The sequence below is a fragment of the Ursus americanus genome, chromosome 22, assembly GCF_024610735.1.
Source record: "Ursus americanus isolate L20-20 chromosome 22, mUrsAme1.1.p, whole genome shotgun sequence".
Taxonomy (NCBI): Eukaryota; Metazoa; Chordata; class Mammalia; order Carnivora; family Ursidae; genus Ursus; species Ursus americanus.
The window spans coordinates 20921753-20947593 of record NC_142148.1 but is presented as its reverse complement, the minus strand read 5'-3'; the positions used below and the strand labels follow the sequence as shown (position 1 = coordinate 20947593).

General features: G+C 48.5%; 1 protein-coding gene across 3 annotated transcripts in view; it reads right to left on the bottom strand.

Annotated features, from left to right (window-relative positions):
• The window catches only part of TTI1 (TELO2 interacting protein 1), a 44719-nt gene that overhangs the window by 4223 nt on the left and 14655 nt on the right, over positions 1–25841 (bottom strand). For all 3 annotated transcript variants that reach the window (XM_045804596.2, XM_045804595.2, XM_087853591.1), the window contains 6 exons: positions 21644–23979; positions 16919–17128; positions 13846–13994; positions 10905–11045; positions 8732–8936; positions 8356–8443 (listed from right to left, as the gene is read on the bottom strand). In XM_045804596.2, coding sequence (XP_045660552.2) covers positions 8356–8443; positions 8732–8936; positions 10905–11045; positions 13846–13994; positions 16919–17128; positions 21644–23945 — 3095 coding nt within the window. In that variant the 5' untranslated portion in view covers positions 23946–23979. The remainder of the gene's footprint in view (positions 1–8355; positions 8444–8731; positions 8937–10904; positions 11046–13845; positions 13995–16918; positions 17129–21643; positions 23980–25841) is intronic.

Genomic DNA, 25841 nt, shown 5'->3' with positions numbered 1-25841 from the left:
AGGCAGTTTCTAAGCAACCTCTGTTTCCATGGTAAAGAAGCCTGGTGTTTATACTGATTTTTCACTTAAAATGCGGTTTTATTGAATTTCGCTTCATGCAGGCAGCCATTTCCCTGCACTCCAGCCCTATCTACAATTGACGGCCATCAGCAAGTACCTAATAAACTCCAGACACCGAACCACCAGAAGCGGCTCATTCCTCTATGATCAATAGCGGCCTGCTCCGAGTGACAAAGCTGGGGGGGGACGGGTAGGAAATGTGCTACGAGAATCCGGTCAGCAGGGCTCGGGTCCCACCTCGCTGTGGTTCACCTGTTCCAGCCCAGGCACTGAGCTGGGTGTGTGGGACACAGAGATGGATTGACGGAGGTTCCGGCCTTGGGGCTCCGCCTCACGTAGGGAGAACGGACTAGGCAGAGAAACCCACGGTGCACTGTGGAGAGGGCTGCGCATGTGGGGTGGAGCTGGGGAAGGCCTCTTGAGGAGGGCACACGGCAAGCTGCTTCTCGGTAAACATCAGTTCTAAGGCCCCTTTCAGTGTCAACAGTCCCCAGTGGTTGGGGCACTGGGTCAAGCAGGGGCGCTGGATCACAGCCCCTTAGTGCCCCAAAATGTGGCAACACCCCCATACTGCCGCAGATGCAAATATTATAGAGTGAGTCCTCACCATCTCGGTCTAGACAGCATCTGCTCAAACGCAGCTCTAGAAAACCGCCAGCCAGTCCAGGCCTGGTGAAGCTAAATAAACTCTAAGTGAAATGCAGAGCTTCCAGCTCTCCTGGGTGACAGGCTATTCTTTCTCTGTCAATTACTTGCTTGAGGGATCTGCTGCTCCTTGTCTCTTTCTGGATTTATAAAATGCTCTCATGAGCTGTCTGCATAAGTGCCAGTGGTAAAGAACTTGTGGCTTTGTGATCTGTTTATTTATTTATTTTGGGCTTCTAAAGAAGTTATTCAGGGATGTCTCCTTAGGAACATAATACAAGCTGTCTCTACATGGCCATGACTAAATGCAATCAGAAAATAAACTCACTTGTTGGAAAGCAGGCACACCCACAAACTTATTCCAGCTTCCCTGCTATTCCCTTTCTGGCAGAACTTGTACACTCTTTTCTTCTCTGGCCATCTCTTCTCTGCGACTCGGTGCATGCCGATGCTACAAATGAGGCTGTGTGTTTCCTTTTAAACAAATGGATGCTCGGGGTGTCGACGTGTCCTAGCCAGCGAGCAGTGGGGTGATGTTTCTATCTTGGTAATTTACTCTAATGGGTCTCGGTTCATTGGTTAACCAGTATTTCAAGGCTGTCCTTTCTTGCTATTCAATTTAGCTATCTTCTCTTACGAGGAGGTCGTTTTTTGTTTCTAAATGTTGGAAATGGAGGATTATGACTTGGAGCAACGATTTACTCTCCAAATAAATACTACCAATTACCTCTGCAGCTATACGTACTCGTTAGACTTAACTATATTTACCTGTTCAAAACCATTCATCTATCGATCTAACTCCATCTCGCATTCTCACACAGAGACCGATAATAAAAATATTTAAATGCAACGGGGACAGGATTTAAAACTATAAACACCAGTAGAAGCTTACGATGCTAATCGCACCCCTAAAGTACCACAAGACAAAGTATCATAAATGCAGTGGAATGACTCCATCGCTTTGTGCATATTTAAAAAGATACGGCACTGAGAGGACCAATCTGTTACAGACGATTCAAAAATAAGCCAGAACCTAGAAGGGCTTAAATCCCACTGGGGCAGGATTTAAAAGCAGCCCCTTCCATCTGGCTGCCTCTCCTACCTCCAGGCCCCCCACAGGCCTAGATCCCCCCCTGCCCCCTGCCCCCCAGCAGCCAGGACGCTGGTAGGCGCTGATTTCAAAGCGGACCTGTGCCAGCACCCAGGGGGCTGACTCAGGCCACATGCAGCGTTTCCTGCTCCACACCCACCCTCTCACCCCGAAGGTGCATACCCTTGAAGATAAAGACATCTTTGTAGCTGTCTACCTATTTGGTTCCCCTCCCCCCCGGTCTGTTTTCCTGGAACCCACGCTTTGGCACTAAGCCAGCAGCCTCTGCTGATGGATGCAGGGAAGACGCAGCTCTAGGAGGTATACTTGTGTGTTCACTGCAAGGACGTTAGCGACATTAGTCACAACAGTACCCAGTGTTCTTCTGAGATGACCCACGGAGAAATTTTCTTAGGGTTCACAACCACAGAAAGCTGTGCCTCTTTCTGCAAAGGGATGCCGAGAAGGTGCCCCACAGATGCACTGCCCTCTTTGCTCTGTCTGTGAGGAAGACGAGGGCCACCCTGAAGGCTCATGACCAGCACAGTGCAGAGCTCTAGGTGTGCACTTTCTATGTTAACCTCACCCCTGGCTTCACCTTGGTTTTTTCCTCTTTTTGTTACTGTTATTGTTGCATCCCCTTAATTGGTAAGATGACCTAGGTCTTTTCTGGAATCAGGAGGAATTTAATAATGCTAACAACCACTACTGACTTTTTCCTCTGTGCGGACATTTTATGCCGAAGAATAACATGCACGAATTTACTGAATCCTGGCAATAATTTGATTAGGCGGAAGATAACAGATACGCTCACTCTGGTCTTGCAGACGAGGAGCGAAGACTTGGAGAAGTAAACTGATTGGCCCAGGGTTACGCCGCCAACGAGCAGCAGCGTGAGGCCCGCGCTAACCTGGTATTCATCTTTGTAATCTTTCAACTTTCAACACAGTACTTGGCTTGTCAATTAAATAAACACACATATAATAAGATAATCAAGGCCATTTTCCTGGCTGCTTTACTCGGTACTAAGATCATGACATTCACAGTGGCCTCTTAGGTGCTCAGGACAGACTGCGGACCCTGCGAAGTGGTGAGACAGGTACCCTGTGGGCTGCCAAAGCTTTTGACATGTGAAACCCACTTTGTGCAGGTGGTCCTGCTCCCCGGAGCATCAAGCACATTCTGGATCCCAACCCAGTGCGGTGTGCAGACGCGCAGGCACGCCCCACACTTTCCACTGGGGGGTAACATGGCTGATCCCGGTAGATTATCAATCACAGCACAACACCAAGGAAGCAGGGGAAGGATGCGCAGCATTCGGCTTAAGCAGCACGGAGGTCCCTGCCTTCAGATCTGAAACCCAGCAACCCACTTTGTTTATAATCTGCATGGCAGAGGTCTCTTATCTTCGACACCAGGAAATCATGCCTGTATATGCACAGGGAACAGCTTCAGACCTGAGTGTATTTTTAGAACAATGAGCCTGGAAAAGAAAAGCAGCAATGCCTGTCAAAAGATGGATAATAGGAAAGCTAACTACTTGGGTCTGGATTTGTCAACTATTAATCAAATGTCAAAAGGAAAAATATTAGGAGCGCCCTCATTTCCATGCTGGGTGCGATCCAAGGGGGAAACAGCTTTGCAGCCCATGCTCAAACAAACTGCCCACGACATCTGAGGGGATGAGCTACTAATTTCAAGCTCAGCTGAACTAACGGATCACCTCTGTGGCTCCCGATCTGTTCAAATATAATAGGCCCGTGTGTGGGTAAAGAGAGGAGCCGGGCTCTGACGGGGATGAAATGAACGAGCCCGTGGCAGTCCGTGTTCGTCCAGGGTTTGAAGGCACCAGCTGGTTCTTTGATGGGCTGGGATCCTACTGCTAGAAGGAAAGTGGGGAAGTCAGCCAGTAAATGAACCTTGAAACCCGGTCCTGACTTCTCACGCAGAGGGTGGTAGGGGGAGGTGGCACAATTAACATGAAAAGATCATTCTGGGGTGAAAAACTCTCTTCGGAGTTCAGTGAAGACGAGGCAGACTTACAATAAGACACACCATGCCCGAGTGCACAGACGTTCACATGACACATACATCCTGCATCTCGAATCTGGTGTGTTTACATACGTCCCTCACGGGGGGTGCACACACACACAAATACACCTCCAGAGCACAAGCCCTGTGAGGGCAGAGGCCTCCTCTCTCTTGCTCTCCTCTCATTTCAGTGCCTAGAATAATGCCTGGCACATAGCAGCTCCTCGGCTGGCCAGGAGGATGAAGGGACTCGCAGAGTGGCCTCCCTCCTAAAGAAATGCAATTCATTTACCACCACCCTTAGTTTACAGAGGAGGGAGATGAGCCACAAGGAAACGAAGTCATTTGCTCAAAGTCACAGGGCCAGTAAGGTCTGAACGTCTCCAAGGCTGGTGCCCTCGGCCCTCATATACAATGGCCAGGCAGAAGAAGCTGGGAGGGAGCCCCCCTCCCCGGCCACCACCACACCATTAGTACTTGCACAACCAAAAGGGGCACCGGCCAGTCACCACCTGCCAGCACCCTGCATCCCCACGTGGGGCCTGGGGTTGGCAGGTGGAGGCAGGCCTGGGGGTGGAGACCAAGGGGCCTAAAAGCATTGTTCTTCCGTTGTGAGACCTGTGGAGCATGGACTTCATCTTTTTCAAAACAGGTATTGCATTGTTTGTTCCCTTTAGCCCCAGGGTGGAAGGCTTATTGGATGATTTAAGACCTCCCTGCAAAAGACAGGGAGCCTCCGAGGCTGCTCAGAGATAGGCCTAAGGAGCGTGGTTTCAACGGAGTTGAGCTGAATCAAGCTGACAGCATTTACTGGCTTTAAGGAAAAACACAGAAATTTGGGGTATGTGCTCTCATCTCAGATTCCTTTCATGTGTGAGAAGGAAGAGCTCCATGGTCAGAAAGGCACAGAACTGTGGAGGCCCACTGCATGCTGGGAGAGATCTCAGAGGCATCCAGGGCTACTCGGGAATTTCAATCAGTTGAGTGGGCCTCTGCCATGGTTGAGGTGGGGGCATGGCTGATCTGTTCTTTGTAAGCTAATGCTTACCCTCAGGGACCCTTCCTGGTTTACAACTTGTGGTATGCTGACCCCTTCTCCCACACCCCAAATCAGATTTTCTCGTTTGTTATCCATTGAAGTTCTTTAACTAGATGGACTTTGGGGGAGCTGGTATTTTTCTTGCATAGCCAGTTAACAGTGACACCTAGTGGTAACATACGGCGAGGTGCTACCCTACCCCTACTCCCCACCCCTCCCCCAAGTTGCAAGATTTATGCCCCTCCTTACAAGGCACATTCGCTAGATAAAAGCATTAAACTGGAATGGCATTTCTGTTCTTAGCATTTACAGCCTTGGTTATATCAACCACCCCGTGATCAATTTCCATTTCTAGAGTTTACAGCCTGGATGTAAAAGCCTGCCACAAAGGCTCTATTTAATATGACAAATTAAAAAAGCAAACACAGGCTTGGTCATTCTTTGGAGCCAGGAGAAGCAAACAGGAGGAGGAAAAAGCCAACGGTAACGCACACAAAGAGGAACTTTCATGGAGCTGCTGAGTTCGTCTCAGTGCCAACGCCAGGGAGGCTGCCCCTTGAGGTTCCATCCCCCACCTGCCGGACCCACAGACATGTGAAGGGGAGCAGAGAAGGCTGCCCCCAAAAGTGCCACTTTGGCGTGTGGACTGACTTGAGCCCGAGGCAATTAGCAGATTCAAGAACAATTCTTACTTCTCCATCAACTACCTGGAAGAATTTGAATAGGGGGCCTGGCCCAGAAAGAGGCTATTAGCAGAGATCACTTTTCATCTGAATAAGCTATGTGTATGGCAGGGCAAACATCTAATTACCAAACATCTGCTTTTCTTAGGTCCGGTGACTCACCCTCCTCCCCCCTCCTCCCCGTGAAGCCCCAGGCCCCCGTGCCATTCCTTAGCTCAGCATGGCAAAGAAGCGTCAACTGCCCCCCTTGGCCTTGGGTCTCATGTTTTTATAAGAGGCCCTTAGGTATGAAATAAAAAATGTGTTTTTCTCCTGTTAATCTGTCTTACGTCAATTATTAGACCGGCCAAAGAACCTAGAAGGGTACGGCAGAAGGAAGCCTCGTCCGCCCCTCCCACGGCTGCTTACCCTCCTTCTTTCCGAGCAGCCACTGGCCCTTACTGCTCCCTGGCCAGCCCTGTCACACAGAGGGCCATCCACCCTGCGTCGGCCACTCACTAGCTCTGGGGAAGCCAGGGCACCGGTGGACAGCTCTGGTTCTCACCCGCTCTTCTGAACACTTAGCTACAGGGCTCCCCCTTGGGCCCCGGCAACAAACACAACAGCCTTCCCTTCTCCCATGAGTGTGTGGAGGGAGTCAGCACCTGCTGCGTGGGGAATAAACAGGGGCAGGAGTAGGGGGAGGGGGCCGGCGAGGAGATGCGCATAGTCTGAAGAGAGATTCTGCAAGTCAGGTAGACAGGCCTTCCTTCTGGAATGGATGTGGTGTGTGAGGAGAGAGGAAAGTGAAGGACAAACAACCACTGCAAGGTGCGGCCGCTCCCTGAGCCAGAGGACCTGGGGCTGAGGGAGCAGAAGCTACATCACCCGTAGGCGTGGGCACGGAGTGTTTCACTACCCCCCTTCCTTCAGTAACGAGGCTCACAAAGAGACCAGGTTTCCCATTGTCTCAGGCTTCTTTTCCCATTTACAGAGCTTATTAATTTCTGAATCAAGATGCCAAATCAGCTCCTGATCAAGGACAACACTGCTTTTTTTCCTTGACTTCAAAATAAGTTTGCAGATGATGTGTTTGTGAACCAATCAACCTTGCACTTCCTCCCCTCCCAGCCTGGCAAGAGGGAGGTCATCTGACTCAACCCTGAATGGAACGCGCTAGAGCAAACAAAGGCGCTGCAGTCAAGTGGCCTGGCTGCATTCTCCTCCTCCAGAGGCACCTGAATACCAACTCGAGACTCGGCAAGGTCCAATTCGAGGTTTAATTGCTTTTAGCGGCACAAAAGAAAATTAGAAATGAAAAGATAATGAATGGCGAATATTAGCCTGTCTGATGGGTCTAAACTTGAAGGACAAGCGTGGGGTGGGTGTAGGAAAGTAGAATGGGACAGAGACTGGGAAAGTCCGATCTCTGTGACTCTTGGTTGTAACAGGCACACAGAGAATTCACTTCAAGATGAATTCATTACCTCTTGAGATGTACCTGAAATCAGCACGAGAGTAGCTGTAGGAACGCGGCCCTGGGGAGGACTATTTTCACCCTAAGTTGGTGCTTTAAGGAACAAGAATGTCTGAGGATAAGAAGCTGGTTGGGATGCGCCCCTGTGCTCGAGAAACCATGACTGATTCTGGGCCTAGGGGAAGTGACGGGAAAGTGACAGAAAGAAAAAAGGGAACTGGGGAAATCAAGAGCAAAAAATTGCAAAGGACAATAAATCAATTCAAAAGGATATTTCCATCACTCCCAGAGTGCAAGGTTTATAAGGCAGCAAGTAGCTTCCTCATTTCATAGTCTGAGCGGCCTTGCAGGCCTTCAGGGAATGAGAGGACTGCTACCCCACCAAGGAAGATCAGGGACTCATTTCTAGAAGCCTAAGAAGTAGGAGGGATTGTTGATTTGCTCTGGGACATGGGGCTGCACCGCCCCGGGTAGTAGACAGTGCCAGGCCAGGGAAGCTAACTTTTGTTCCAGTAGCAGACACCTGGGGGATAGCAGGTCCACTCTGGCCCCCTGGGCCCAGCTCTCTACCCAGCTGGGGCCAGGGGGCCAGAGTGCATTTTTGGTCTCAGGTGTGGGGAATGCTGCTGTGCTCAGAGTTTCAGCTTTTGAGAGAAATCCTTTGGGGCTCAAGGAACCAGATATAGCTTTCCATTAGAGGTGGCATAGCTATTCATGAATAAGCAAAACTCTTGGAAATGACAATCACCTAATTTCAGAGTTGAAAAAGGCCCTTTAGACCATTAGTCCAGTGATTCTTTATGTTTCTTGGTTCACAGACGCCTATTATAATCAGATGAATGCTGTGGACTCTATCTAGAAAAAGGAATGTAAGTGTCTGCTTGTACACACCCCATGTTGTGTACAATGTGCGAGGGTTTAGAACACCTGACGTTCATTAAGATGCTCTGTGGAGTCAAGGTGTGCCAGATCAGTAACCCAATGCTTATGCTTTGCAGACGAAGGAGTTGCGGTGCGGACAGGTGCCAGGGTCACTCGGTCACTGGAGTAGGGCCAAGAAGCAGAGCTCTCTCCTACCAGGAGAGGATTCGTCCCCTTCGGCACGCCACCTTTCTGCTTTTGCCCCTTTGGAATTGCTGCTGACACTGCAGCAGAGGAAAAGGTTACTTGCAAAGAGAAATGCACCTAGTAAAAATACCATCTCTAGAGTTGGCCCAGTTAAAGAAACCATCTTAACCCGGCGAGAAGAGCGAGAGAAAAGAACAGAGATGCCTTGACTCTGCTCGCCATTAGCAAATCATCTATAATTTAGAGCAAACATAAAGAGATGCGGGTGATCAAGCAGACGTACCTCCTGGCAGCCTCTTGTAATTTCACGGGCTGTCTGGCGCTGAGGTAAATCAAGCAGGCATCAGCCACTTTATTCAGGTCACCCTCACCTGCAGACAAACAAAACAAGCATCGGCCCTCAGACTTCATTTGGGGCAAGCAGGAAGCAACTGCTGTCTGGTGAACCTGGAACAGCAAGGCGAGATGCCCTGGGCTCTTGACTCCATCCCGCAGGTCAGAAAAACACATCAAGATGGGTGGGAAAACGAGGCCAATGTAAGACTGAAGGATGTACGCACGAAGGGAGAGGAGAGAGCCTGACTAGGCGCCAGGCGCCACGGTGGTGGCGAGAACGCGCGCAGGCTGCGTGTCTCCAGGGGAGGGTGGCCGGTACCTACCGAGGTCCAGTCTCTCGCAGAGGGGGCCCAGGCCCTGCAGAACGGCCAGCTGCAGCTTGCAGGCCAGCGTGTGCGAGTACACCGGTCCAGCCCGGGCGCTGACGGGGGCCTGGGTGACTAAGGAGCCAGCCAGCTTGGGCAGGATGTCTTTGCAGAAGCGGCTCCTCAGAAAGTCGCCACACTTGCCTCCCAGGGTACGCAAGACCTGCAGAGACAGCCCCGGGTCTGGTGACTGCACAGCACCAAGGCAGCACAGAGCTAAGGAATGGCTGGTAATTCAATTTCTTCTTGGAAAAAAATAAAAAATAGAATTACTGCTGTTAATTCCTTGCCCATGGTTTGTGATTCTGACAGTTATGAATTCGGAGGTCTCTGCTCCCAAGGCATGGCTGCTTCTATCCATAAATACAGATTACACGGGGAATAATTCAAAGGAATCTTGGGTTGGATGAATAATATGATTAATACCTTGATTTTCCTTCCTTTTTTGGTTAAAAAAAAGAGAGAGAGAGAGCTTAAAGCAGTTCACATAGATCATCTCTCGACTCTTCCTAACATCCCTTGAGAAAAGACTTCGCTTTGAACTCTAGCTAGCTGAACAAACACAAACAGGGAGGCCCAGCTGCTGCGGCGTGCAGGCCCCGGGAGGGCAGTGGCTGGCCGTGGCCCCTCGACTGAGTCAGGGCACAGACCCGGTGGTCAGGGCCCTGCCAGGGCCCTTCTTGTCCCATCGCACCATCTCCTATGTACGTCACCCTCGTCCCATCTTCCACCACAGGCGGTTTCTTTGCATGTCTCGTTTTAAACTTTCTCTAGCAGAACATATTGAAATGTTTTGCCCCGCTGCACAAGGCTGGATATACAGGATAATAGGAATTTCTTTAAAAATTGGTAAGCAAGGCATAACCAGCACAGAGAGTGTTTGCCCTTACTGCAGGGCCCTCAGCTGGCCTGCATGAGGCCTTCCAGGCCTCAGATGTCACCAGGGTGTCTGGGGGTGGAAAAGCAGCCTCAGTTACAGTGCACACATCTTTCTCTTTTTTTTCTTTTTCTATGACTGCTGTCATCTCAGATTACCTATGAATTTCCATAAAGGAAGGCAGCACATCTGAATAAGATTTAGCAAGACCCTCCTCCTTCTCTCCTTCCCCCGGCCTCCCTCCTCCGCTTTGTGTGTGTGTGTGTGTGTGTGTGTGTGTGTGTGCATGTGAGATTTTGTATATTTTGCATTAGAAGAAAAAATTAACAATTTTATATGTTTTAAACGTAAGCTCCTATTTTGGTCCAGAATATGCTGAAGAGTCTTACAGAAAACCGAAATACTTTTGCCAAGTGTACCAGTTGCATTCCTGGCTTCATTTTATGTCCCTACACATCTTTCTTCTTTGCTTCGTGTTCCTCGCCTACTCCTAATTTATGTTCGCTTTCCCTGGGAAATAGATCTCTGTAGGTTGCCTTAAGTACTTTTCAGAATAAGGAAGAATATAAATAAATACGCCAAAATACATGTGCTGATATAAGCCAAACTAAGGCAGGGAGAATAATACCTGATATATATATATATTTATGGCTTTTAACTTTTCAAAGCATTTCACCAAATAGTCCCATTTTATCCTTGACAACAATACTATGAGGAAGGTGGAAAACATGCTTCTAAGGCCAACTTGAAAATGGGTGGTCGTGGGCTCTGCCCAAAGTCACTTGGCTGGACAGAGGATGACCACTGCTAGAACCTAGGCCCCTTCACCTTGACTCCTGTGGAGTGCAAAGAACATGGGCACAAACTCACAGATTTGGGTTCTATCACTTACTAGCTGTGTGATCTTGAGAAAATCCCTGAACTTCTCTGAGCTTATTTCCTCCTCTGTCAAAAATGGGGAGAATAGTAGCTACCTTGCAAAGCTGCTGTGAGGAGATGAGCTCACGCGTGAGGAAGTGCCAAGCACACAGTGGGTACTCGATAAATACTGGCAATCCTTTTCATCTGCTATTTCCTTCTGCTTCTAACTCAAGAGGAGACGGACTTTTACTTTCTTCTTTGTGCCTTTCTTATTTTGCTATGCTTTCTTCAAGGATCAGCTGAAATGAGCACGAAGCCCCAAAGACACAGCTGCGCTCTGTGCTGACTGCCCCCTGCCCCCCGCACGGCTGGCAGGGTGGGGCGTCTGCCTACCTTGAAGGCTCTGAGCACCACCAGGGGGTCGTCATTGGTGAGTCGGTGCACAAGTGAGGGCCAGGCCCGATGAGCCAAGGGAAGGAGCTGGTTCTTGTGGGACTGCAGAACAACCACACACAGATCCAGCACATCCAAGACCTGAAAGCAGAGGGTGTGATTTCAGCAGAGTAGGAGGTCGTCACGGGAAGAGTGGGAGAGTGTTCCCAGACATTCCTAGAGGTGGAAATGGCAGCAGGGAAGACCCAGAGCAGGGAGGGCTTGCAGGCCTTAGGGAACTAAAGCAGGGCTGCGTGCAGCATGACACAGGAGGGGTAAGAGGGGCCTGACCGTGAGAGTGTCACGTTACGAATTTTTTATTTTGTACTAAGTGCAGTGGGGAGCCATCAGAATGGTTTCAGCAGGAAAGTGCCATGATACCATTAATGTCTGAAAAAGGTCATTCTGGCTGCTGAGTGGGGGAGGGGCCTGCGGCAGGAGAGAGATGTGGGCAAGCAGGCCCCTCAGGAAGCGGGCAGGAGAGGACGGGGATGCGGCCACAGGGTGGTGGCAGAGGAGGGAAGGTCTGAGGTCTGTCCTGGAAGTGGGTCTGTGCGGAATGAGTATATGAGGTGTGTATATGAATGTGTGTAGATGCTGGTGGCCCCCAATATTGGGGGCAATAAAAAGAGATATCCAAAGGGGCTGCCTGGAGTCAGGCTTAGCCACCGAATGGATGCAGGCGGAGACAGGAGCTAGGGAGGGGAGGATGCTGAGAGGCTGGGTGAGGTCGTGTTCTCCTTCTTCTAGAGGCCAAGTAGGCAGCTGAGATACAGGTCCACCTCAGAAGAAAGGTCTGGGGTGGTCTAGATGTAAACTGGATTTTTTACCCTCTCTGAGAATACATGTCCTGATCAGAGGAGCCTACCGGCCTGCCTCAGTGTCACCGGCAGGAGTCACGACGATGAGCAGTGTGGCCTTTCCTCCCAGAAACGGGCTGGCCTTCACAGAGCGGGGGGGGGGGGGGGGTGCACAGCTGAGTCAGACAGTGAGGTCTAACATCGAGCAGTGAACCCTGCTGGATGTCTACTATGTGCTGGTCACACTGAGACTGGAACAGTAACAAAGAACAAAGAGGGCCCGCCCGTGAGGGGGAACAGGTGGGCAGGCAGGACAGCAAGAGAAACGTCGGCATATAGCATACAGCAGAGCAGCCCAGTGGAAATGGTGCTGCTATCACTGGCTTCACGTGAGTTCTGTCACTAACTGGGGAAGTTACATCAGACGCCATTGATTCCAAGACAGACATTTCCTTCTTCTGCCTCAAATGTTCATCTCCTTGCCCTTGCCCCTTTGCATGGCTGGCTCCTTCTCAGCCTTTAAGTCTTGGCTCAAATATCACCACGTCGGGGGAGGCCTTCCCCAAAGACCTGGCTGAAATCAGGGCATAAGCTCCGTCTTCTTCAACAGGGTTTGGGACCGAGTAGGCTCTTAACGCAAGATCACTGGATGGGTGAATTACTATTTTCTATCACAGAGCCTGCTTATTACCTTCAGAAATTTCTTCACCTTCTAGGTGTGTGTTTGTACATTTCCCTGTGAGAGACAGGAAGTTCCATGAAGGCAGGGATGCCTGCTTCACTTCCTTCTATACACCGTCTGCCTGACCTGTAGCAGCCCACAATAAACACTGGGTGAATGAACGAATGAATGTGTGTGTGCCATAACTGATGCTAACTGTTTCGTATTTATAATCAACAACCCAGCAAGGCAGGAACCATCACATCCATTTTACAGGAGAAGCAGAGTCTTAAAAAGGTGAAGTAACGTGCTCAAGGTCACAGAGACAGAGCCAGGATGTGAACTCAGGTATGCAGGTCTGACTCTAACGCTGGTGATCTCAGTAACTACGGTGTGGACAGAGCTGCCACAGAGCCTCCATAAATGGGAAGACACTCGGCTAATGTATCACCCAGACATCTACAATCAAGCCTCACATATAGCAGGCACTCAAAGAGTACTTGCTGAGTGGAACAAGAGATGAATGCTAAGAAGTGTCTTCGGGAAAACGAAACAAATTCCACAAAGCACAGACCCTGAGATCTGAGATGATCCTGGATCGGGGTTTTGTAGCAGGGCAGCGTACTCTCTTCGCTAACAGTAACTCACTGAGGCAGCTGTCCTTCTCACACCTGCTTGGGGGTGGGCAGGACCAGGCCCTTCCCTGTGAGAGCTTCTCCCAGGTGATTCTGAAAGCCCTGTCCCCACGCCCACCCGCCCCGCTGTCCAGTTTCACTATTGCACGGTTTAAGTCCTCGCTGACGGGGCTGCCGCTTGGGGAACTGCCAGCAAACGAGGAAGTATAATGAAGAACTGTGGGTGTTTTTCCAGGGATGGGGCCAGAGTCAGGCTTGGAAGAATGACTGCTTCCAAGGATTAAAACCTGCCTCCCACATTAAGTCACTCCAGAAAATGATATCCTTTCCAAAGCATAGGACTTCCTTTCCCTTGGAGAGTCAACGGATGTCCAAAACTATGTAGTTTTTTTTTTTTTTTTTAAAGATTTTATTTATTTATTCGACAGAGATAGAGACAGCCAGCGAGAGAGGGAACACAAGCAGGGGGAGTGGGAGAGGAAGAAGCAGGCTCATAGCAGAAGAGCCTGATGTGGGGCTCGATCCCAGATCGCCGGGATCACGCCCTGAGCCGAAGGCAGACGCTTAACCGCTGTGCCACCCAGGCGCCCCAAAACTATGTAGTTTTTTAATTCTACAAAAGGGACTTAGCTCCCTTTTGGCATCTGAGCTGACACAGAAGGACGTGAGGCTGTCACCCCACAGATAAATTCTTCCTGATGCCTTCTCTTGGCCACCACACATGGGCCAGGAGATAAGGGCAGCCTCTTGCTCACCCGTGCAGTCACTGCTGCCGTGCAAATGCAGGGAAAGGGCTGCACACTGACCTTCAAGCGGATTTTCAGATTTGCATCTGACAACAAGTGGACGCAGCGCTCCATCACGTGTGTGGCTATCTGGATCTGCACCGGCAGCGGCGGTGCCACATCGGGCCCAGGGTCATGCTCGTCTGCCTTCGGAGGCTCTGACTGCTCCTCTGGAAAAAAGCATAACCGGGGACAGGGTTTTATGACAGACGCCCCACTTCAACACGATCTCCCAGCCTCAGATGCAGGAACAGCATTTACAAGGGAAAATGTCTAGGAACTGATCCTAAGGAAACCATATAAAATTTGGGTCAAACTATGAGTCAAGGTAGTCACCAGAGCATTAACTATAACGGCTAAAAACCGGGGGTGGGGTGGGGTGGGGAGAACCCCTCCATGGCCACTGAAGGGGGAATAATTATATAAGCCACGGTACCTCCCTATAATGACACATCATGAGGGCCCCCAAATTTGTGTTTACTGAGGGCTTTAACAACAAGGGAAAACGTTTATGAAAGAATATTGTGTTAAAAAGAGAAAAGCACTATATAAAATTGCATGCGCAGTGGGAGCACTATAAATTTTTTGCATAGCAGGAAGGACAACGAGATACTAACAGAGATGGGGTCATGAGATCATATAGGATTTTAATTTTTTTCCTGTACCTTCAGTCTTTTTTAAAATTTCCATTAATAAATATTTCAAATAAAAATGTAAGAGGGCGACATTCTAATTTGGAGCCCTGAGGCTGGGCAGCTCTCTGGCTGGCCTCTGCTCTGACCTTTACCCTTTCTTTCTTCTTGGTTCGTTCTTTGACTAAGAGGCTCGTGTGTCTCCTCCACCAGCCTGTGAGATCTTTCGATGGCCAAGATCAGGCCTTAGTGATGTCTGTGTGAGAGATACCAGCAGGGCAGCTTGGCGCAATACACAGGGAAGGGGTTTGGTCAAGGAGGTCAGTTCAAGTCCTGCCTGTACACCTATTAGCAACCCTCTCATCCTACATTACTTCATCTGGAAAAAAGGTATAAAGCACGACACCTCATTTGCTTGTTGGGAGTTAAATAAGAGGAATGTCACCAGCTATTAGCATTCTTTCACTGCCTAGAGTGCTGCGTTGCGCGATAGGTATCAGTCCGTATATTCAAATAACGAAAAGACCTGAGAATTGCATGAAACCCAGGCCAAAATCCCTACCCTGAAAAATTTTCCTCAACTTACAGCCCCCAGCTCCGTACCCACCTCCAGCCCCCACTACTAGCTGTGCTCATTTCCACTGAGCTGAACGTTGTTTCGTTCACTTCTTCCCATTTCTGTTTCCTCTGCTGGAAAAAACAGAATCTTATAGCAGAGACCACACCTGTCTCTACCAGATGCTGAAAAGATAAATGAAAATGCATTTGTAGATTGCTTGGATTTCTTGGAGAAAGGGACCTCAGACACACGAGGTGCTTTCATTGTGGCTAAAACAAAAAACACATGTCAAACCAACATCAAGCCAAACATTCTTTATAATGCCAAGTGTGTGGTGTGTACTTGATGAATGATAATTATAAGAATGATAAGGCTGTGCTTTTCTTCCCAGAGGAGGATTTGTTGTTTGAAAGTCACCTATTGCACAATGTTATTTGAGGGATGTGGATTTTTCCATTACTGGGAGAAAGGTTGATTCATTCAGTCTGCTCCTAGCCAACATCAACTCAAACCAGAAGATCCTCATCGTGAAAGAACGGATTCACAGACAATACCAGAATTTCAAACAAGAATGGCAAATCTGGATTACAGGGGATCAGGATGCCTCCCCTCCCTCTGGGTCTCCAGGTTTTGGTGTGGGGTGCAGGTCAGGCAAAGAAAGATTGGGTTGGCTTAAGAAATAAAACTGAGAAGAAAAGGCCTGATAATAGACTTCAGAAAACTGTCCTCGAGGAGGGCAACGACTCTGTTCCGCATAAATCATTACCCGGGCTCCGTGATAATTCCCTGACACACCAGAGGAGCTGGTGGTAGTCAGTTGCATTGAACGACTATTTCCTGTTCTCCTGGAAGTACTGGTTTCAGTTCACCAGTGTCTCCTCGGAGTGGAGACCACCAAAAAGGAAAAAGAATCCTGCTCAATTCCAACCTAACAAACTAATTTGGGACTCAGTTCCATTTAGGATAGTTCTGAGACCACCAAGCTCATTATGACTTGGCATTTTATATTTGCAGAGGAGATTCTAACAATTTATTAATCCTTCCGTGACCTGAAGCTCCAGATTGAGCTTGTGAATAAAACAACAGTCCGGGGCTTCAACTAGCCTGAACTCCCTTCTCCTTTATCATATAAATAGGTAAGAAAAACAGTGAAATCTCCCCCCACGAATAAATAAATGGACAAAGCATATGAATAGACAATGGGCACAAGAAAAACATTGTCAGGAACGGAACATATAGGAAAATATTCGACCTTGCCTGTCATCAAAGAAATGCAAAGTCAAATATCAAGAATCATTTTTCACCCATTAATTTAGCAAGAAGTGAAACTCGTAATGGCCAGTGTTGTCAAGGTTGTGGTACAACCAGTGTTAATCCCGCACTGCTGAAGGGAAGGTATAAATTGACACAACCTTTCTGGAAGGCAATTTGGCAAGCCTAAAAAAATGTTCATATCCTTGACCCAGAAATCCCACTTCTGGGATTTATAAAGAAATATGCAAAAAAAGGGAAAAGGTCACGTGCACAGAATCATCCACTGCCGTACTGTTTATTAGAGTGAAAAGCTAGAAGCAACCCGAACTCCCCACAGGGGAATGCATACTTAGTAGCAGCTATTAAAACATTAATTATGAAAACTCTATAGCAACGTGGAGTGTTGCTGATTATATAAGTAAGTGCAAAAAGGGTATAATGCATTTAAACTGTGGCTGTGACCACATACAAACAGGTCTGCGACAAAAAAAGAATGGGATAAGATGGCACGAAAAAATGAGGATGCTTCTGTTGAGCACGGTGGGGTGATGAGTGACTTCTGATTTCCAAACTTTCCATAATGAGATCTCGTGCTTATACTAATCTGCTTCATAAAGAAAAAACTGGCTAAGTCAAAATAAATAGTTACCTTCTTCGTTATCGAAATCTGAGACATTTCCATCTGCCACATCCTTTTCTTTGAGGTAGTTCAGCAAAAATTGTTCAATGTCTTCTGCTGTGGTGGAATTCCCAAGTCCTTTCTCAGGAGCTGCTGGTCTTCGGCTCAAATGACTTCCCTCCTCCCCTGCACTCTGCTCTTGGGGTTGCCCGAGGTCACCTGTGTCTGAGAACCACTGGGCTGAAAATAAAATGTTATAACGATCACCACGGTCATTGACAATAGGCACTGGGACTCTAGGAGTAGAATAAGCTCTCTGCCGTGGCCTGCGTGGCCCCACGTGATCCGGCCTCTCCAACCTTATCTTCCAACTACTCCCAGTTGCCCCATCTTCCCATTCCTCCAATGTGGCAGGTGTTTTCTGACCGCAGAACGTTTTGCATATGCTGTTCTTTCTGTCTGGAGTACTTTCCCCACGACATCAAACCTGGCTAATTCCAATTCACCTTTCATGTCTCAATACACATAGAACTTGCCTGGTAAAGCCATCCCTTGACTTCCCAATCCAATTTAGGTCCCTATAGGCTGTCTTATATAGTACCGTCTTCTTTCCTTTCATAGCAACTCACCATGATTTGTAATTACATTTATCTTGAGTGCACCATTTAGTGTCTGAATCTCCCACTAGATTCTATGCTCCACTGATCGCCACTGGAATCCAACATGCCCAGCATGGAGTGGGTGCTCAAAATGTATGCTGAACGAGGAAATATGCTAGACTGGAGAATACATATAAGTGACAGAATTCTGAGTACAGGATGCACACTCCTCATGAGCAGAGGACACGCTCTACAGAGTCTTGGAATGGTCACAGCCCCTCACATCTGTACTTCTGATAGAAAACGCTGGCACAGTCTCTCCAAAGCTTTTCCTTCTTCAGAATGCTCCAATATTTCTGATGTGACACCGCAGAATAAGCCTGAAACATCACTGAAGCGGTTGTTTTCAAACTGTGCCTTGAGAAGCCCTAAGGGTTCTGCAGGAATGTCTCGGGGCCACAACAGGGAGGGCCCCAAGAGACAGCATGCTACAGGGGGTGGGCCCAGGGCTTCTAACTCCTCTCTAACCCAATGGCTCTGATTTCAACTATTTTTGTATACTGGGGTTCCCCTAGGGCTTCAAAAAAGGCTCTTAACACTTAAAGAAACAAAAACAAAAAACCCTCCCAGAAAACCCCAGTGTGAATTTTCACCTTTTTACACACAGCAGGAAAAATGCTTCCGATAACCTCTAGCACCTGCTAATCTCCTTTCTATCAAGGAGCATGTGCACAGAGCCGAAGGAACAGCAGATGGGAGGTGCCAAGGCCAGGCAAATGGGAACAGCAGACCGCAAATGCTGGGTTGAGAGTCTTCACTCTAGAACCTAAATGTCCTATATGTAGGGGATCAATTATGCCATTTCTTCAATGCTCCGTCCCCAGACATAAGTCAGGCCCCAGTATACTCCAAGGGATTGCATTCCCAATAAGTTAGAATCAGGACTTAGCATTTGCAATGCTCGAAGTAGATATGCTGCAAAGATCTCTACAATTAGGCTATTACCAGACATTAAAGTCTTGGCTTACAAATGGCTTTTAAACATGAAAAGAAGCTCAGCCACACTCTTAATATAAATTAAACTATAATAAAGTGCTATTTTTCTCCGATTGGATAAGCAAGGATTACCAAAAAGCTCGGGAATATAGTGGAGATGAGGGTGTGGCAAAATCAGCACTCCGCCACACCGCTGATAGGAGTTGAAATTGGTGCGACCTCTTTGTAGAGCAGTTTGAAACTCTCCATCCAGAACTTAAATGTAGGACGCCTGGCTGGCTCACTCAGTGGAGCATGTGACTTTTGATCTCGGGGTTGTGAGTTCGAGCCCCACAGTGGGAACAGAGATTAGTTAAAAACAACAACAACAACAACAACAACATCAAAAACCAGATTAAATGTTCTGTCCTCTCAGCTAGTACTCCTCCCTAGGAATTTACCCTATTGATACACTCAGACATGTTCAAATTGACCTATAAAGATATTCCTGCAGCTTTTTTTTTTTTTTCTGGTGGTGGTGGCAAAAGAATGGAAACAATCAAAATCTCCACCAAGAAAGGACCATTTGCGTAAACTGTGTGCAGCCACACGACAGAATCCGATGCAGCCGTGAAAACGAGGAGGCAGCCCTCTCAGGGCTGCGGGGAGGCACGGTCTCTTTCTTACCTACAAAGCTACCCTAGTCTTGTTGCTCTGCGTCATTGGCCAACTGGTAGGTTGTGCTCAGCAGTAACTGAACCGAGGGCTCTCGCCCTCACTGTGGCACCTAATGCTTTTAGCCAACGGCTGTGAAACACTGGTATTTACGGTAACTCCGTTTCCTAAAACACGTGCTGGGTCCTTTGAAGACTTTCTAGAGGTTCTCTGAGACCATGCTTCCACTCCCATCTTAACAGAGTGGCCATCAGTCGGGTCAAGATCTCAGGGTCATGAGATGGAGCCCCGTGTCTGTGGGGAGTCTGCTTGAGATTCTGTCTCCCTTTCCCTCTGCACCCCCCCTTCTCTTGCTCTCTCAAAATGAAATAAAAAGTAAGAGCGTGGCCATCGGTGAGACAACTCGAAGACAAACAGAAACGGCAGCACGCAGTGCCACTCTGATTCACGCACGACGGACCAACTCTACTTCAGGGCTGCTCACCGTTCCACATGCCAGTATATTTGGGGTGATTTCAACACTTTCAGGAAAGCCATCCCCCATTTTGCTTCATTCCCTAGGATGCCCTCAAGTCAATGTTAACCATCCTTGTTTTTTTCTCTACAGTGGAGACCCTTCCTCTTCCGCTTCAATTAAAAAGTAAATAAATAAAGCGCTACATGGACTTCTCCTTTCTAGGTGACCAAAGACATCAGCAACCCAAGACAATTCAATTTTCAAGGCCCCAACTGAGGTATCTCCTGAGAGGATATATTTAATAGGCCTTTTCTCAATGCAGTTTTAAAATCTCAAACTGACACATAATCTAGTTCCCCAACGCACTAAAGGTGGAAGTCTGGGCTAGCTTTGGACCACGGAAGCCGTCAGTCTCAGCAGTGCTGCCGCGAGGGCAGGAGCCCACTCCTTCTCAGTCACTGCTGACGTCCCAGAGACTAGTCCACTCCAGAGACTTCCGAGTGGTGGAAATAAAATACAAACTCCTTCCCTTGGTCCACAAGGCCATGCGGGGTTTATCCACGCCCTGCCTGCCTGCCAGCTTTATCTCGTATCACTCTCTCCACAATGGCCACTCTACCAGGCCCTGAAGTCCTCTCTTCCCTCCACATCTTTGCACCTGTTCCTTTGGCCTGAAGGTGCTTAAAAAAACCATAAAAAGGATAGGACAGCTCCATACATACTGAGGGGCCCTTCTCAGCCTTCAGGTCTCAGCTCTTGCGTTGCTTCCTCAGAGAAGCCCTCCCTGATCACTCTAAGTATCCTAGCCCTGTTCCTCTCTTGCATCAGGTTGTCTATGTTCTTCATAGTGCTTATTAGACTCTGAAATGAACTTGTTTAATGATTTACTTGTCATCTCTTTTGCAGGAGCAAGAAAGCTGCATGAGTTGATTCGTCTTGCTCACTGCTATATCCTGATTACTAAGCACAGTGTCTGACACATGGCAGCCACTCTTTATTAAACAAATGAATAAAAGAACATTTAGATGGCATGCGAATGTTCATGAATGAATGAATGAACACTGGAAATGGTATCAAGTACAGAGCAGACAACGGTCTCTGTTCTAGTCGCCCTCCTTGCTGTGACAAACTTTCTTACGTGATCTTGGCTTTCTTGGCTGACAAAATGAGGTCAGTGACATTTCCCCCTACCATGGAGGCTATTAGTACTGAGATAAATACTAGAGATATGGTCTTTGGATAAAAGGAACTCAAGTACACAGCACGTTATTTTTTTCATTCCAAGACTATCTACTTGAGAGATTCTTTTTCTTATTGTCCAAAACTTTGCCATTTTAACACCTCCAATAGACACCCAACAGGACCAAAAGGAAGGAGAGAAACTCAAACCACCTTATACTAATTAAAAGGTTAAAAGAAAGTTTCCAGACCTCTGTCCAGCATGGTAGTCACTAGCTACATGTGGTTATTTAAGTTAAAACAAAGAATTCGGTGCCTCAGCTACACTAGCCACATGCATCTGGTGGCTACCGTAATGGACAGAACATATATAGAATATTTCCATCATCACAGGAAGTTCTAGTGGACAGTAATGCTCTAGCTCCTCTGTGGACTGAGTAATTCCTGTTACTCCTGTTCTCCATTAGCACAGATACTGTGAACCCCATGTGTTGTCAGAAGCAGTATGGTATACTGAAAAGAACAAAACTGTCATAAATCCTGACTTTACTCCTTATTACCTGTGTGACCCTGGCTAAGTCAATCTCAGTGAGCCTTAGTTCTTCTTTTCTGTAGAATAAAAATGATGTTTACATTTAGTCTGCAGGGTTTATGTCCCTGACACAGAGCAGGAGCTCAATATATGGCAGAGGTTATTAAAAGTATATATATATAAAAAGCAGTGGAACCCTGGCGTAACATGTAGGGCTGGACCGACAACTAGTCAAGTAATGTCCTCCATAGCATAACTACACACACACACACAATAATAGGCAAACAAGGGTACTAGGCCTTCCCCCAAATTAGCATTAAAAAGGGCTCTGAATGTACCTAATGCTGCCAGCAGGGCATGCAGGACACCGACAAAGGAAGTAGCTCTCTTATCATAAAATTGGTCCAGAGTGGCCAAGACATCCTGAACCACATCTGCCACCAAAGGCAGCAGGCTAGCATCCGAGTTCCACAGCATGACTTCCAAGACCTTTGGGGTATGGGGGTGCAGAGACAAATGACGCAGATTTAAAGAGATCCCATTCACCAAATAGTCGGAATTTTGATTGATCAGGTGCTGCAGAGAGTCGTAGCTACAAGCGTGGCAAATGTCCATCATGGCGCTGGTGGCTGCCTGACTAATGAGCAAGGTTTGGTCCCCGGCCTTCTCCAGTACTGGATAGAGTGCTGACATCAAGAGCAAACGAAAGTCTTTTCCTAGTGCGTACGCAAAGCGGCCAATCCCTTCCAACTGGATGCATATTTGCCAGATGTTGCTGTTCATGGAGCAGATAGTGGGACTTGGCTGTGAGAAGGCTGGAAAAGAGGTAACTTGGCAGGTGTGTGCACCAGATGTGATGGCCTGGAGGCCTGCCTGCTTCATTGTTAGCTCCTCTCCCACTTCTTCAGATTCTATACAAGTGATCAAATACCAGTTTTCCTGACTTGTGTATTCTTCCAGTATAGATGTCACGATCTCCCTCAGTTCCTCGGGGCTTGTCTTAATGTGGTTTTCATGAAGATTCTCCACCTCCAGCCCAGCAGCCCCCACCACCAGCTCATTCAGGATCATGGCGGCTTGCTTCCGGTAAACCACAGATTCGCGGTACAGCGCCATAAACTGATCCACGAGCAAATACAGGTCCCCGTAAAAACCAAGAAGCTGACACAGCTGCTGCAGGAGCAGGAAAAGCCTTTCGTCAGTGAAGAAGCGGAAGTATCTCCTCTGCATTGGGCTCCACGGCTGCGGAGCCACGGTCTCTGGAGAAGCGCTCAGATGACCAGAATTCCAGCGCCGCTCTTCGACGACTTTGATGTCAGTCACATCTAATTCTAGCACTTGGATGAGCGCTTTGGAAAGGCGCTCAAGATGGGCCACAGAGTGGAGGACAAAGTTCACCCTGGGGCCCAAGAGTTTCAGATAACCGAGTAACAAGGAGAGTGTAGAGAATTTGCCCTGATCGTCCTGGGAGTTCATGAGGCGGGGAAGAGACGTGGCGAGGGAATGCAGATTTTCTGACAAGATGTCAGCAAAGGCTCTGTTGCCGACCACTACTTTCTGATCTGCAAAACGTCTCAGAGCTTTATTGCACTGGGCTTGGACTTCGGGACTCTCATCATTTACTAGACCCACCAAAGCCTTCAGAAGGGGTCCAGCTGATCTGACCAGGGACTGACTGCACTTCAAAAGAAGGGCCTCGACCAGTTCGATCAGTGCCAGCCTCACCTTCCAGTGTGGGTGGACTGAAACACACTCAATTATCTTTTTAATAAGGATAGTCAGCTTGTCGCTGGTGTTTTTTACCCACCTGGCTTCCCTGTGAACCATCAGCTCTGCGACTCTGTGCTCTACTGCAGCCTTTGGCTGGACCTCTGAGATCCTTTCGAGCTGTTCATCGGCCATAATGAAACTCACTGTCTTGTAAAAGAGCTTCAGGGAAGACACGACAATGCTGTGCCCTTGTTTAAAGTCTCCTGTGATCACCCTGGTCAGTGCCATTGAGATTCCAGGTAAAAAAGAAGCAAACAAATCCCCCAGCTGCTTTTGCTCAAGCTCATCCAAGGACCTCGGATGGTCTTGACAGTCGCACTGAAAGAGTAGAACCTGTAAACATTGTAAGGCAGCAATTTTAATTTGCTTTGATTTCTCCTGTTCTGCTAGGTCCAACAGTAAAGACACGGCAAATCCTAAACGAGGCAGGATGTTGGGCTCGTAAAAAGCCAGAATGATGTCCCCATAAGCCGAGTGCATTAATGTGCTGAGGCCCCGGATCACGGCCAATTTCAACTCCTCGGACACAGCGGCGGGTTTTTGGGAGTTGGGCGAATACAGACAAGCAGAGAGTTCCGAGAAGAGCTCCTGGAGAAGTTCTTGTTCCTTCACACACGTCGAAGAGAGGACAAACGTGAGGCACTCCACCACGCTCTGGATCAAGCGCTCTCTTTTGGGACCGGGCGTCTTCAGCGTAAACCGCAGAGGGAAGAGGACGTACTGCTGCAGCTCCTGGAGGGCGGAGTCACTCACGGCTTGTAATCGTGCCTGCAGGTGCTCCACGTTCTCCACTGTCTGCGTCTTTGTGAGCTGAACACAGACCGGGCGTAAGGCGCTGAAGGCCTCCTCGGGAGTATCGAAAACTGCCATTGCGCAGCGGCCTTCTTCTCACTGAGGAAGCATCCTGTGGGCCGAAGGAAGAGCACTTTTCAGTAACGGTCAAGCTCAGAGCAGATACAAAGTGAACCTGCATTTATTCAGTCAACAGACAGTTAGTGGGGGCCTACGTGCCAGTCACCGCACAAGGCGCTAGGGGAGCGATGGAAGTGAAGAGAGATGGCTGTTCTCAGGGGGCCGCAGTCTAGTGAGGGAAGCAGCCGGACAGCCACAAGCCAGGCTGCTAAGAATTGGGCCGGGCCCGTGATCGCAGTCCTGAGGGAGCGTGGGAGACCTCTGCGTCAGAAGCCTGGGAAAGCCAGGGTAGGTTTCACAGGAAGAAGATGCGTGAGCCAGACTTGAGGGAGGAATCATGGGAATCTGTGAGCTATGTGAGTCTGGATCCTAACCTGTAGTAGAAATGGAGAGCCAATGAAGGATTTATCTTTTTCTCTTTTTTTTTTAATTTAAAGATTTTATTTATGAGAGAGAGAGAGAAAGAGAGAGCGTGCGTGCTCAAGAGCTGGGGGTGGGGGGAGGCAGAGGGAGAGGGAGAAGCAGGCTCTCCACTGAGCAGGGAGCCCAGCACGGGGCTGGATCCCGGGACCCTGGGCCCATGACCTGAGCTGAAGGCAGATGTTAACCGACTGAGCCACCCAGGCGCCCCAGTTTTATCTTTCTGAGGTTGAGGTATAACATTTACAGAGTAAAATGCACTAGTCTTAATGTACAGCTCAGTGGATTTTTGTGATGTAGAGATCTGTGTAACCACCACCCAAAACAAGACAGAGAATATTTCCAGCACCCTAGAAGGCTCCCTCAAGCCCTTTTACAGTTGATTCCTATCTACCCTGCCCAGCGGTAACCTCTATTCTGACTTCTATCACCACGATTCATTTTGTCTGTTCCTGTCATGGACAGGTTTTAAGCGGAAGTTGATAGGATCAACTTTATGCACTGAGAAGACCCCCTGGCAGCCAGGGATATGGGAGAAGAGTCAGAGCTGGGTGACTAGGAGGAGAACAAAACAGAAGGGAGTTGCCAGAGAAGGGGGAAAAACAGTAGCACAGAGAAATCATGGGAGAAGATGGAGTCCAGCACGATGGAAAGATGGACGGCAGGCAGGCAGTGAAAGGAGATAGATTCATACGTGAGTGAAGGAACTGAGCAACTTAATACGAGAATCTATTTTCTCTGTGAGGAGAAATTCAAAGTCATGGGCTGACAGTGAACAAGAAGGGGGAGGGCAGGGTAAACAGAGGGCTTGAGGAGAGAAATAAAAGTCTCAAATATTCTCTTTGGGGAAGCAGAGCATGCTGGGAAGACATAAAAGTGTGGCCCAAGGGTACTGAGGACTGAGCTGAAGCTGGAGACCACAAATGCATACAACTGTAAAACGTTGGCACTGGAGGGAGGTTAGGGATCGTCTAGTCTGGTGGGGTCTGTCAGTCTGTCTGTCTCTCCCAATCTCTCTCTCTTTTGGCTCAGTTTACTGGGGGCTTCTGAAGAGATGATGCCCCTTCCTGTCCCCAACCCAATGAACATTCCAGAGCCGCACAAACTATAGGGCTGGCAGGCAAGTGGTACCTGGTGGGTGTGGGCAAGACTTGCTCAGCCCAGAGAGAGAGTCAGTGCCAGATTTTCCTCCTGGGTCAGGAGAGGGCTCCAGGGCAACAATTAGGCTCTAAAACCCTGGAGAGAGTCTGGTCCACAGACTGTTGCAAGGAAAGGCAACACTGGTCACTGTGAGGCTTGTTGGGAGGATATCCCTTGGTCTCCGTGACTCCTCAAGAAGCTGCAGAAGTGAGAAAGCTCAAATCTGCCCTATCTCAGGCTACTGACGCCAGAAGGCTTGGCCGGGGATTACTGCCATCCCATTGCACCAGCTCA